This window comes from Lampris incognitus, chromosome 3 (genome assembly GCF_029633865.1).
Source record: "Lampris incognitus isolate fLamInc1 chromosome 3, fLamInc1.hap2, whole genome shotgun sequence".
NCBI lineage: Eukaryota > Metazoa > Chordata > Actinopteri > Lampriformes > Lampridae > Lampris > Lampris incognitus.
In genome coordinates, this window is record NC_079213.1 from 109,411,305 (window position 1) to 109,425,471 (window position 14,167).

The 14,167-nt window shown below is 48.5% G+C and overlaps 1 protein-coding gene across 1 annotated transcript; it reads left to right on the top strand.

The window, feature by feature from the left end:
• Positions 1–6,623: 6,623 nt before the first annotated feature.
• On the top strand, positions 6,624–10,943 carry LOC130109144 (regulator of G-protein signaling 21-like). The gene is made up of 5 exons (XM_056275899.1): positions 6,624–6,771; positions 6,902–6,991; positions 7,432–7,493; positions 7,679–7,845; positions 8,400–10,943. Exons 1-5 carry the CDS (start codon positions 6,677–6,679, stop codon positions 8,613–8,615), a joined length of 630 nt encoding a protein of 209 aa, XP_056131874.1. The 5' UTR covers positions 6,624–6,676; the 3' UTR covers positions 8,616–10,943.
• Positions 10,944–14,167: the final 3,224 nt, after the last annotated feature.

Genomic DNA, 14,167 nt, shown 5'->3' on the forward strand with positions numbered 1-14,167 from the left:
TGTCAAGTTTATTTGTGCAGCCCTAAATCACATCTACAGGGGACTTTACATTCACACAGTGAAAATCGGGTAGATAACAGTAAACCGAGGGTTCCCAAATATTTCCATGCCATGACTCACCCATGCAGACACCCATCAAATATTTTTATAGTAAAATAAGCAATAACTTCTCATTACCTGTCAAAAAGCAAAATAATCAACAATCCTCTCTCTATGCTGTCCGCAAATACAGTATTCGCCATTTCAGTCTTCAACCATGGCCTACTAATGATCTAACGAGACGGACAAAGTGTGTCAGCAATATACAGTAGAAATTTTGGACTACATTTAGATCATTGCATTGTTTGCACTGACTCAAAAAGTATAAAAAAATAAAAAAATTCTCTGTTTATATATGCAAATTAAAATCAGATATTTGATGATTAAAAAAGAAGAACGTAAATGGGCATTTTTCGGGCGTCCGGGTGGCATAGCGGTCTATTCCATTGCCTACCAACATAGGGATTGCTGGTTCGCATCCCCCTGTTACTTCTGGCTTCGTTGGGCCTCCCTACAGACACAATTGGCCGTGTCCATGGGTGGAATGCCGAATGTGGGTATGTGTCCTGGTCGCTGCACTAGCACCTCCTCTGGTCAGTCGGGGCACCTGTTTGGGGGGGGGGGGCGATGGGGATGGCGTGATCCTCCCATGCGCTACGTCCTCCTGGCGAAACTCCTCACTGTCAGGTGAAAGAGAAGCGGCTGGCAACTCCACATGTATCGGATGATGTGGTAGTCTGCAGCCCTCCCCGGATCGGCAGAGGGGCTGGAGTAGTGACCAGGACGGCTCAGAAGTAAGGCTGGATTAGTACCCCCAGGGGCCCCTGGGCACTAAAGCTCAACCCCCCCACCCACCTACCCCCCCCACACACACACACACCCTACGCCCCTGCCATTAAACCCAACTTTAATTATTTTGAGCTTCCGCTCAAGCTGGCATGTCAAATCCATCAGACCATAACCACAAACCTATTTGTGAAAGGCTGAATAACCAGTCCAGTTGAGCAGGTATGCCTATACAGTTCAATAGACCAAGTCCTGCCATTTGACAAAACAATCTAATCTAATCTAATTTCACTCACAAATCACAAGACAAGTAAACAATGGATTGAATCATCCCAAGGCAGTGTATGACTCTAGACTGTGACAATATCTGTGTTCATGGAAAACCACCCAAGCAGACAGCACCCCGGTTATTACTAATACAAAATAATATGATTGGCTAGGAATAGGCTTACAACAAGGCCATCCTAAGGCAATCGCACAGCACAGCTGAATGCAGGCTTCAAAATAAGGCTCCCTGAGCGAGCTAGGCAACTTCACACAGAACTGCAAAAACCAACATATAATGAACTTGACAAACTGACTCCGATACAATATAGCAGCATCACACTACAGTGATGCAATACGCGTGTTATACAAACAGCACATCAAATATACACAACCACAAAATATACAGCAACACACAATCACAACAGCTAATACTGCTCAATGCACAGACAACATAATCAACTGGTTCTTACCTTTAGGAGGTCTTCTCCCTTGACTTTTCCTTCGCAAACTCCGTGATCAAGTCCTCCGAATCCTGCCACTGTAAATGAGCTTGAAGTAACGTCACTTCCCACTGTTTGCTCACCCCGTCTTTGTGCGTTTTGTTGTCCGGTTTTCTCGTCGTTCCCCTTATCTTGTTGCACCCCTAGCAGAGGCGGGTGTGTCGCTGCTGGAGCTAAAGACTTCCGGGCTAACGTTTTCGTTGCTAGCTAGCTGAGGCTGTGCACCGCTGCAACCGACGGTAGACGCCGCCAGGCTATCGTTGCTACTTGCTAGCTCGACGTCCTGCGTCGGAATGCCCTATACTTCACTTTATTTAGCTTTTTTTTAAAAAAAAAAACCTACTTATTAGCGGGACTCTTTTTTTGTGGCCGCTTCTTTCATCTCCTTTTCCTTTCTTTTCTTTCTTTTGGTAGCCCCGCCGGGCTTTCGGTTTACGCCCCCCATTTTCTGCGGCTTGGCGTTTTTTCCCGCACTCTTCCCGCTGATACAACCTAACAGCAGTGTTTCTCAACCGGGGGTCCGCGGACCCCTAGTGGTCCGTGGTGTAATTGCAAGGGGTCCGTGAAAATAAAATATCTTTTAAAAAAAAGATCCTATGACATTTATAGAAATAGGATTATTTTACTCAAATGTGACTGAGACCTTTATCTACCTAAACTATAGAGGGTAACAGGACTTTTTTCTCTAATTACATCTGTTTCACGAGTGTAATTTATTGTATTTTAATAAGAGATCTCGCTCCCGTTTGCATTGTTAAAAGTTACTGCATAAAAATGCTGTTGTTACATATATCTGAAAGTTACTGAATACATATTCTGTTTTGTTACATATATCTGAAAGTTACTGAATACATATTCTGTTTTGTTACATATATCTGAAAGTTACTGCATAAGAATTCTGTTTTGTTACATATATCTGAAAGTTACTGCATAAGAATTCTGTTTTGTTAACTATATCTAAGTTACAACTGAAAGCTCTTATTTTTGCCCCAAAGAGTGAATAAATGCTATAATGCAATTTAAAATGCAGTTTCTACGGTTTCTATCAAATTGCAACCCCCCTCCCCCAAGATCAGGTGGAGGGGTCCTCAGGGTAGATCAGAAATACGCAGGGGGTCCAGGACCCCAAAAAGGTTGAGAACCACTGACCTAACTGATAGTGGATCAGTTGAAAATCACTTCCACTGTTTTTAACCTTGACTTGGTTTAAGAAAAACTGATCTTGAATCTGCGCAGTGTAAGCCAGCTGCTCTCTATGCCCACCCACCTTGTCCGTTAGCCAATCCATACAGCGTAGCTGGCCCACCAGTCGCCACTTGGCCAGCCTCTCGCTAATATAACAATCAATCATGAGACTTATTTTCATGAAAACAACTTTTATTTCATTCTGATTGGATGATTATCAAGAGAATGGGTCGAGCTTTGTGTCATATATCTGTGGAGCTCGACATAAAAAAATAAAATTAAAAAAAAGCAGACATTTTTTTGCCTCCCATCGCAGGAGCGCAGGCGCGGATCTACAGGGTGGCAACAGGGGTGGCAGCTGCCCCCTCTGGGGCACAGTCTTGCCACTCCATTTATAAATCAGATAATATGTTTTTAAAGTATATTTCGTGTACATGCATGGTGAAGGTCGATGAGACCCCGCACCAAACTCATCTCAAACAGTAGAGAACAAAATACATTCGATGAAATCCGAGTTTTGAATAATAACACGTTTAGAATAATGTCCATCGCCCCCCCCCCTTGAACCTCATGCCACCCCTTTGCCACCCCAGGAAAAAATCTCTAGATCCGCCACTGGCAGGAGGGCCCTTTTACGCTTAGGGGGCCCCCGGGCACATGGCCAGTTGCCCATATGGTAGATCCGGCGTGGCTCGGAAGAGTGTGGTAATTAGCCGGATACAACTGGGGAGGGGAAAAAAAGAGGGAGGGGGGGGTCCAAAAAAAAAAAGCAAATGGGTTTTTTTTCGTCGCTTTCGCCGGACAAAACTGGAAGTCTTGTGACTCACCGTGGCTTGCAAACCAGTGCGGTAGGACAGGATGGATGACACGCTCAGACACTTAAACCCGGAGGGAAATACACACTGTATAACGTGTTATCAAAAACATGTCTTCTCTGGGGCCCCGAGTTTGGTAAGGCTGCGTAAATGTTTTTACAAATCCGGGGAGCCGCTGAATTATTTGGAGCAGCTCATTTGTAGTCGTGAAAACAAATGCATTGTATTTGCTTTTTTTGTGTTTTATTACTCTTTTTTTTTCTTACAAGCCCACCAGAAGATTAAGGGGTGCGGTGACTCCCTTTTAGCGTTTACAGGAAACGGACTCGGCGCTGGTGCTGGGAACCACCGTTTGCGTAAGGTGTTTTGCATGGGTCGCCTCCTTCAGCGGAAACTTGGCCCCTCTCCTCGTCCACGTCTAAACAGATAGCGGCTTTACACATTGCACATCATAATAAACACACGAGGCGGACGCCATGCTTTCTCCTCGCCGTGGGTCGAGGGGGGAGCTGGTCTAGCAGGCCGAAGGATCCCAGTGGTTATCACAACACAGACACGCCGTTTGACGTAGGTTCAATGTACCACTGATAATGCAAAGCATTAAAGTGCATCATGTGTCCTCTTCTCTCCACCACCCCCCCACCACCCACCCCCCCCCCCCGGTTAGGCCGTTGGTGTTTCTGAGATGGAGTGGAACTGACTGGAAACGGGTGTTGGAGGCGCTTGCATTTCGGTCTCGTGGAAAGGACGCCGATGGTAAATATTTTTGCAGAAAAGAAAAGGGGGGGGGGGGGGAAGAAATCCTTTCAATGTTTGTGGGAGTGGAGGTGCGGCTCGTTTCTACCGAGCAGACAACGGAGCGGCCGCAGGAAAGGGAGCCTCACATCTGAAAAATGTAAACCGTGAACGATTCACGTGTTGTCAGATATTCGGAGCAGTCCGGGCGATTTTCTAGAGCCGGCGCAGACCGCTTCGTCGTCGCCGTCACGGTGATAATCAGAATCATCATTCTTTATTTGCATAAAAAATAAATTAGGGCACCCCCGTAGCTAAGGTGTGCGGTTTCTCTAGCAGTCTATCAGCCACCTGATTGTTCCTGCAGAGTCATGAGAGACGTGCTGAACACAGAAACGCATGTTGCAACAGCGGAATAGGGGGAAACAAATGGCTGGTCAGATGCCAAACCAAGACAATTAAGGGCAGGGCTTTTTTTTTTTTGTCAATGTGAAACAGGTCCTGCAGGTTTGATCTAAGCAGAGACCGATTACACATTTCCACCCACTTGTGTGCCTGCTGCTCCACGTGTGAGAGGGTGGCCAGCGAGTATGTCTGTAATGTCCACATGACTGGCTGGCTGGGTGTGTGCATGACAGGTCATAAAGTGAATTATCTGTGTTTGAATCAGCTGGCACGGCTACGTGGGCCATTTGGCAAGGCACCGTTCCACCTCTTACGGTATTTTGACGTCTTCAGGACCGTCTTTTGGCAGATAGACTCTGTGACAGAGAACAGAGCCGTTTGTCCCGTCACCATCGTGTCAGTTGGCACCAGTTGCTGGCGTCCCTCGCCACAGTGGTGCAGCCTAAACCCAGGTGCTGCTGATCAACCCAAGGGGAGGGTTTAAGCAGGGGTTTTGGAGTTGGTGGGGGGTGGGGGGTTGTAGGATGTCAGGGCGTAGGCGTGTGCACGAGATGTTGCAGTTGATATGAAGTGAGTTCAGCTTATTTATTCGTTACTGTAAAGCTCAGTTGTTGGCAGCCGAGTTTGTGCAGTTCATACGTAGCTACGCCCTGTAAATACAAGCCGTTTTGAGTCTGCCTCCTACCGCTCAGGCCAGACTTCCCCGCAGACCCTCATGCAACAACAACAAAAAATGAATCAGATCAGTACACAAAAGGTTTGTCCAATTTATGAGAAGAAGAGAGAATTGTTGTCCATGTGTAATTCATGAGCATCATGTGCATACAGCACACACATCCTCATGTAGTATACCAGGTTTCCTTTGAAACCTGTAGTGCATCCATCCGTCCAGGAGCCGAACCGCTTATCCTTACCCAGGGTGGCGGGGATGCCGGAGCCTATCCCAGCAGTCATCGAGCCGGTCCATCACAGGGACGACGCACACATAGGGACAGTTTGGTTCGGCCGATATAAAGCTTCTCACGGTTGATGGATAATCTGTTGAAATTTGCCCGGCAGCACTTTTTCTTAAAATCTGGATGATGCATCGGGCTAACCTGTTCTGTCTTAAAGGTTGGTCATCAAAAAATAAACACTCCTTAGACACACCCCGTGTGCGTCACTCATCAAATAGTAGCGATCTATACCACACTATTGCAGGCGTACCGCAGCTTCCTGTACACGTCGTAATACAGATGTTGCTTAAAACAGTGAGTTACATAATGACCAAGGTGGGATTGTTTTCTGGGGGGGGGGTCTTAATTATGATTATACGGTAGCGTATAGCTTACCTGCTGGCCTTTGCATGTTCAGTGGTCATTGCCTAATAAGGACACTTTCATGGTAGGTGCACAGTGTTGGGTAAATTTCCTGTTTCTCAAAGACATGCGTACCGGTTTTGCCCAATATCGATCGTAATCTAAAATCTTCCAGATTGAATTGCTTCATAAGTACTTTCCAGAGGGTGCTGTGAGTACGACGGGGCCGAGGGAACAGCATGTGCTATGTGTCCGAACATAAAAGTGCATTCACCGCCCCCCCTCCCCCCCCTCCCCGTTATTTTGCCAGACAACCACGCTGAACAGAACAAAAAAAAAAACACAACCTTATTTTCGGAGGAGAAAATCCAGCGTCCTCCTACGTCATTGTCTCCTGACCTTAGATGTAAAAATGGAAGCACACAGGATACTCGGGGAGGAAATGTTTACGTAATAACAGCCTATCGGTGCCTTGGACTCTGGAGTCATAATGGGTGAATGGTTGTTTACACAAGCAGGGCCAATCACGTTAAAGAGCTCCGGTCTGGGCCCGCCCCCCGGCTGGATCACAGTCAGTAGGAAACTATAAAGCTGTCTGACGGGTCAAGAGGGAGAAGGAGACTAGTGCCGAGTCTGAGGTTAAAGCATGTCAGAGAAGCTGCTTTTAATGTCCTCCACGAATATGGCATCGACAGACTGTGTGAAAGCTCCCGGCCTGTCCGCGGGGAAACCAGGAATAAGGTGAGCCCGACTCTGCAGCATTTGATCCCTCAAGTTGCTGGTTGTGATGGTCTATGAGAAAAAAAAAAACTATTTCAGAAGTCATGTTTTTATAAAAAACTCTTGCAAATAATTTTTTTTTTTTTTCCAGGAGGGGAAACTTGAGAATGAGACTGAGGCTCTTTTTGAAGATGGGCTTTTCCCAGGCAAAACCCAAAGTGAAGAAGAACAGATCCTATAGGTAAGTGGAGATGGCCTGGTTAATGGAATATTATGACTGTTTTATACCACACGTGCACACACACACACACACACAGCATAATTTCATTTCAAAATGATATTCACCATCGAAAGACTCCTTGCATGGTAGCACGCACACAGCAGAGTAGGAATGGATAAATATTAGCTATTTGAAGGGATCAGCTCTGTCATCCATAAACGTTGGTTTTGGGGCTTTTGCTGCATATCTTGTGTGGGAAAGTTCAAGATGAATGTGAAGCAGAATCTGTCACTTGCTTTTCTTCCAAAGGAAAGCGCACACTGGTTGCTATCTTTTTAAAACAAACAGCATGGGTTGCTATGTTTCACTCATTTATCAGAGCAGCAGACCGCGCCGGTATTTCTACTGTGATTGATTTGGGGTTGTGTTTTTTTTTTTTTTTTTTCCATCTCTGCTCGCAGGCCAACCGCCGATGACGTGAGCCAATGGGCGCAGTCGCTTGACAAACTACTCGGTCACAAATGTAAGCATCACTCGCTGCGCCGCGGGGGCGTGATTACATGAAACAGCCTCGGACGCCGCACGGTAACCGGGCCGTGCGTGGCGTCGGCGTATGACACACAGTAAAACCAATGGGTTTGGCCTCGCGTCGCCTTGTCTGACCGATGACCGCTTGTGCTTCCTCTTCTCCAAATGTCCCGCCTGCAGACGGGAAGGCCGCCTTTGCCGTCTTCCTGAAATCCGAGTTCTGCGAGGAGAACATCGAGTTTTGGAGCGCCTGCGAGGACTTCAGGGGCAGCGCGTCCAAGAAGGAGCTTTCGGCGAAGGCCAGCAGCATTTATGAGGACTTCATCAAAAGCGCCGCTCCAAAAGAGGTCAGTACAGACACGCACGTGTGAACTAAAAAGCATCGCCGGTGTGTCACTGCACAGGTCAAAATAAGTGATGGGGGGCATTACCTCAAATAATTCACGTTTGAGGGTGTCCGGGTGGCGTAGGGGGATCGCCGGTTCAAATCCCCGTGTCGCCTCCGGCTTGGTCGGGCGTCCCTACAGACACAATTGGCCGTTTCTGCGGGTGGGAAGCGCCTCCTCTGATCAATTTGGGGGGGGGGGGACTGGGGGGGAATAGCGTGATCCTCCCACGCGCTACGTCCCCCTGGTGAAACTCCTCGCTGTCAGGTGGAAAGAAGCGGCTGGTGACTCCACATGTATGGGAGGAGGCGTGTGGTAGTGTGCAGCCCTCCCCGGATCGGCAGAGGGGGTGGAACAGAGACCGGCACGGCTCGGAAGAGTGGGGTAATTGGCCAAGTGCAATTGGGGAGAAAAAGGGGGGAACCCCCCCCCCAAAAAAATCATGTTTGCAAACAAAGATCATGTCCAATTATTAGGGCGAAGTCTCAATTTGGCATGTTTCTCTTCGGTCACAGATCAACCTCGATTTTCACACCAAGAACACCATCGTCCAGAGCCTCGGCGAGCCCGACGTCAGCAGTTTCCTGGCAGCTCAGAAGAAGGTTTACACCCTGATGGAGAACGACTCCTACCCCAGGTTCATTAACTCCGACCTCTACAAAGAGCTGTGCGCAGCCGCCAAGAAGAGGGCGAACACGGTAGCGCCTGGTCAGCCCACACTGGCGCTCTGAACTGGCCCGTTTACCGGTGACGGTGTGACTGTACACGCGATGCCGCTGAGCCAGGCTACGGCTGTGGACGACGGGCCCGTATGCTAATCCCTGGCATAAACACCGCCGGTAAATTGGCGGGGGCGGAAGCAAAACTTGAAGCCGTCGCGGACTCCCGTGCGGCCTTCCGCGTCTCCCCTCGAGGCCCGCCAGCGGCGTTGGGATCCTGAAGCTGAATGTGACAGGACGCCGCCTGCAGCACACGAGGCGTCGCCGCCAGAGGATCCAGGTCACGTGGTCTTCGGCGACTCACGATCTGCCCTCTCTTTCCTGTGTTTTACTGTAAACGTGTCACTTTCTGTGGCGTAATCCGGGGCGGGGTACTTACCCTCATTGTGTTCGGGACAACATTGAGCGGTGCTACTTGATGCCAGCGCTGCATGACGCACTATTCTGAAAACTACTCATTTATACTGCAGTGTGTGTGTGGGTGTGCATTTGACTGTAGTTGCACCAACACTTTTTATTTTTTATTTTTATTCATGCCACGGCAGAGGAATGTTTTTTTTTTCTTCTTCTTTTTTTGCTGTCACAGCAAATTTTTGACATTGAATGCCGACTTTTCAACAGCGTGGCAGCTTACTTTATGGTTACGGTTTTCAGCAAGGCGTTGCCTTGTTGCATGGCAGGAGGTGTAATAGTTACACATTTCTGGGCGCCATGTTGTCGAGTATTACATACACGACATATTTAATTGTAAGTATTGTGAGATTGTGTGTATTTAAGTGGAGGGCAGCTGGATTGCTCTATAGAAATACAGTTTTTTTTGGGGTTTTTTTTTTTCCTGACCGCTTCAGCAGTGATTCTTGAAGCACTACCTGTGAAACGTTTTATAACACACTTTTTGCAAAACTTTAAACACAACCCACTGATTTGTACACCCGGTTTGCAATTAGATGAGATTTAGCTTAATTTTTTTTTTCTTCTAACACAAATGTTTTTGTTTTCTTCTTCTGCGCTTTTGTTGTTCGAGGAGTATTTCTTTGGAGAAAAATGTGAGAAATTTATGAGAAAAAATAAATTGTATTGACAGTGTGTTATGTTCGGAATACACAGCCATACTTTACACATTTGCATACCTGTGTGTGTGTGTGTGTGTGTGTGTGTGTGTGTTCCCTCAGAAATAAAGTGACTTAGTTCTTGTGTGTGAAGTGTGGGGTTAACAAAGAGCTGCTATGATGCTGTATGTCTCCAGACACAAGCTAATAACCTCTTTATACAACCTACACACACACACACACACACACACACACACACACACACACACACCTATTTATTCGTTAGTTGTTTGGAAGTGTGAGCAGAATTATTTTATTGGCTTCAGCAACACTGATGGAAATGAAGTCCATCTGAGATAGAGACAAACATCCTCATCTGATGTATTGCTATTGACTTGTTTTATTGATTTATCTTTATTGATCTGTTTGATATCACTGATAGACTTTCACCACCCAAACATTGTTTCACTGATTTATTTATTTATTTACTTATTTTACTTACTCAGTCCCATTCTGCTTCTCTATTTCAAATCTTTTTTAAACTGAACTGAGTTGAGACAGACAGACTGAGAGACAGACAGATGGAGGCAGAGACAGACAGACAGATGGAGACAGAGACTGAGAGACAGACAGATGAAGAGAGTTGGAGAGAAAGACAGATGGAGAGACAGACAGAGACAGATCAAGAGACAGACAGATGGAGCGACAGACAGATGGAGACAGAGACTGAGAGACAGACAGACTGATGAAGAGAGTTGGAGAGACAGACAGACTGACAGACTGATGGAGAGACAGACAGACAGAGAAAGACAGATGGAGAGACAGACAGACTGAGAGACAGACATATGGAGCGACAGACAGACAGACTGAGACAGTGTTTGGTACATGTATGACAAAACTGTATTGCAAACTGCTACGCCCTGCACACAGAAAAAGCAAAAGCCACACGTGTTTTTCGTTTACACCATCAGTGCTCCATGTGTGCTCCATGTGCTTATGTAAATGAGGGTTTGTGTGACCGTGTGACGGTGTGTGTGTGTGTGCTGTATTGACGCAAAAACCAAATGTGTGACGGTGTGTGTGTGTGCTGTATTGACGCAAAAACCTTTGTTTGTTTGTTTGAAGAGTTTTGCAAGAGTTTTTTTCCTTTTGCAAGCGATGTGCAATGTTTTGCTGGTTTGGCAGCTGCTGGTTAGATAGCGCCTAATCAACCAGGGGGAAAAAAGAACTAAAATGTCTTATAACGTGTGTTGGTGACACCAAATAAAGTGATGTTCTGCTTCCCAGACAAGACGCGTTTTCATTGGCGTGGCTCTTTAAGAGAGACGGAGGACGAGAGAGAAGGACTTTATTTGTCACGTTTCACACCGTGAAACAAATGTAACCGGTTAATTTCTTGCCCGGTGCGGGATTCGATCCTGGATGTACTGCGCCGCAAGGCGACATCGCGAACTGCTCGGCTAAAGGGTCAGACCCGTTAGCTAGCGGCTAACGTGTCTTATTAGTAGTTTACACAAATACTACACAAGTCCGCAACGCTGACGTCACGCTGGACTCCACCCTCCCATTCCAGCCACGCGCCAAATCCGTCACCAAACCCGCTTTCTTTCGCCCCGAAACCATCGGTAGAGGCTAGTTCCCGTCGATGCAGAGAACGGTCAACTGAGCATGCGCAAGCACTCGTTGCCTCCGTTGTTTTGGTAGGTTAGGGTTAAAGTTAGCTAATCAGACGCAGAGTAGGGGCGGGTCTTCCTAGAATCCTAGCGCCTGGATGCTAGGATACGAATAGGCCTCTGGTAGAGGCATTTCGCGCATGCTCAGTTGACCGTTCTCTACTCCCATTTCCGTTCTCTGCATCGACGGGAACTAGCCTCTACCCAAAAGCGTCTCCAGACTCCGGCCGTTACGCGCAGACTCCGTGGCGGAGGCCCTCGTCCGCGCCTTCATGACGTCACGCACAGCAAGTACCGTTTCCCGCTGCCAAAACGCGCATACGAAACCACGTGGTCACTTAAACGGGTCCGTAAAACGGCTGGACTGGACCGGAGACGACGTGGAAAAACGCGCGCCTACGCGGCGGCCATTTTACATCGGGTAAGTTCATTTCTGTTTTTGTTCAACTTAAAATTGTGTCGCTTAAACTGAACGTTAGACGCCTTTATGGCCCACGTCACGCAATGGTGTGCGCGCGTTTTGGCAGCAAAACCACATGATCGCCGTTTACGACTGTGAAAGGGTCCATTGCAACGGAGTCCTGGCTGGGGTACCCAGCGGAGCCCCAGACCGGCTCCGGTATGTGCAGCATTGAGCCGCTATAGGGTGCTCACCCGCACCGAGCCCCGGGCAACACATCGCACCCACCCTAGTCCGCCTTCACCGGCTCCCGGTCAAATCCCGCACTTCTTAGGAAATCCACCTCCTCGCCTATAAACCCCTCCATGCCTGTAACACGTAGGATTGTTCTTCCTAGTGTAAACTACTAATAAGACACGTTAGCCCCCTAGCTAACGGGTCTGACCCTTTAGCCGAGCGGTTAGTGACGTCGCCTTGTGGTGCAGTATACCTCGTCTCGAATCCCGCACCGGGCAAGAAAATAACCGGTTACATTGGTGGCAGCGGTGGGATCCGGAAGTGTGCAGATCCTCAGAAGTCTCTTCGGAGCGCGGGAAGAACAAAGCGCGAGGGTCACCCTTCCGGGGAGGGTGACGACTGTAAACTACTAATAAGACACGTTAGCCCCCTAGCTAACGGGTCTGACCCTTTAGCCGAGCGGTTAGTGATGTCGCCTTGTGGCGCAGTACACCCCGTATCGAATCCCGCACCGGGCAAGAAAATAACCGGTTACATTAGTTTGTGGTTCCGAGGAGCAATTAGAGTGTGACACAGGCCGCGAGTGACGTGGGCTAGAGATGGAAGTAGCGGAACTGTTCGGCCTGAGGATTCCTGTAGACAACTAAAGCTTTAACCGTCCATTCTGTAGGGTTACAATGCCCCCCCCCCCCAGTACCTACCAGACCTCCTCAACCCCGATATTCCGTCCCGGAATCTGCGGTCCACAGGCACGGGCCTGCTTCCCATCCCCCACACCAGCCTGCGGACTTCTGGGGAGAGAGCCCTTAGTGCGGCAGCCCCCCACCCTCTGGAGCTGTATAGAGATCCGCAGCGCTGCTTCTTTGGTCAGATTTTAAAAGACTACTGAAGACCTACCTTCTTACCAAGGCCTACGGTCCGCAGTCTTCTGGTCTTTGTTTTTCTTGTCTAGTGTAAAGCATCCTTGGACAAAACTAAGTTGTTGTTGTAACAGGAATTTCACTTGGTCCCCCCCCCCCCCATTTTTCCTCTGTCTAACACACACACACACACACACACACACACACACACACACATCCTAAAGCGGGTCAGAGTTCAGGCTCGTCTGCAGTGTACAGCGCTGCCACTTCAGCAGTGGCGTTGAGTTTTTAGATTCAGACACCATCTCCCTCCCCCCCCACACACACACACCCACCCCATCCCATTTCCGGTCAGCATTCATCAGCGTTATCATTCAAACCTGTGTTTTCCCAGTTGTGGGTTACGCTTTCTATCCTCGGGCCCTCTGAAAGGCCACAATGACCTTTTCTCTCCTTCTGCAGCCCAAAATAAGTCGTGATGTATAAACAGCCACCGTGCACTTGGCAGTTTAACATGAATGAATGAGTGTTTTGCCGTAGTTCGCACAAACCGCTGACACACGCAGAGGCCGTGCACGTGATATTCAGCAGTTTCTAAACAAGGAAAATATTTCATATTTTGGCAGACGTCACGTCACGTTCCTTTTCATGAGGGGATAAAGTTGTACTCGTTTCCAGTAAGAGTAGTCCAAATGTGCTGTAGTCACAGTGCAGAGGAAAACAGAGCGGCGTGTCAACAGTGTCTGTTGTTTCGTCTCTGATGCAGGGGCTGCACCAAACCGTGAGCTCATTGTGGGGGCTGACAGTGACCAAACACTTCTCCAGATGGTCTGATGATCCCAGCTGTGGCCCACTGCTGGGACATTAACCAGGTGATGGGACCGTATCCTGCACTGTATGCGCCGCACTGCATCTCCTGACAGTCAGCAGGGCCGGGGAATGTCGTAAGGAGAAACACATTCCCCCCCTTCTCCCCAATTGTACCCGTTCAGGGTGGCATGGTGGTGGCAGTGGTTAACGCGGTCGCCTCACAGCGAGAAGGTCCTGGGTTCGAGCCCCAGGGGAGTCCAGCCTTGGGGGTCGTCCCGGGTCGTTCTCTCTGTGGGGTTTGCATGTTCTCCCCGGGTCTGTGTGGGTTTCCTGCGGGGCCTCCGGTGTCCTTCCACAGTCCAAAGACATGTAGGTCAGGTGACTCGGCCATACTAACTTGTCCCTAGGTGTGTGTGGGCCCTGTGATGGCCTGGCGACCTATCCAGGGTGTCTCCCCACCTGCCGCCCAATGACTGCTAGGATAGGCTCCAACATCCCAGTAGGCAACGGAATAGACCGCTACGCCACCCGAACA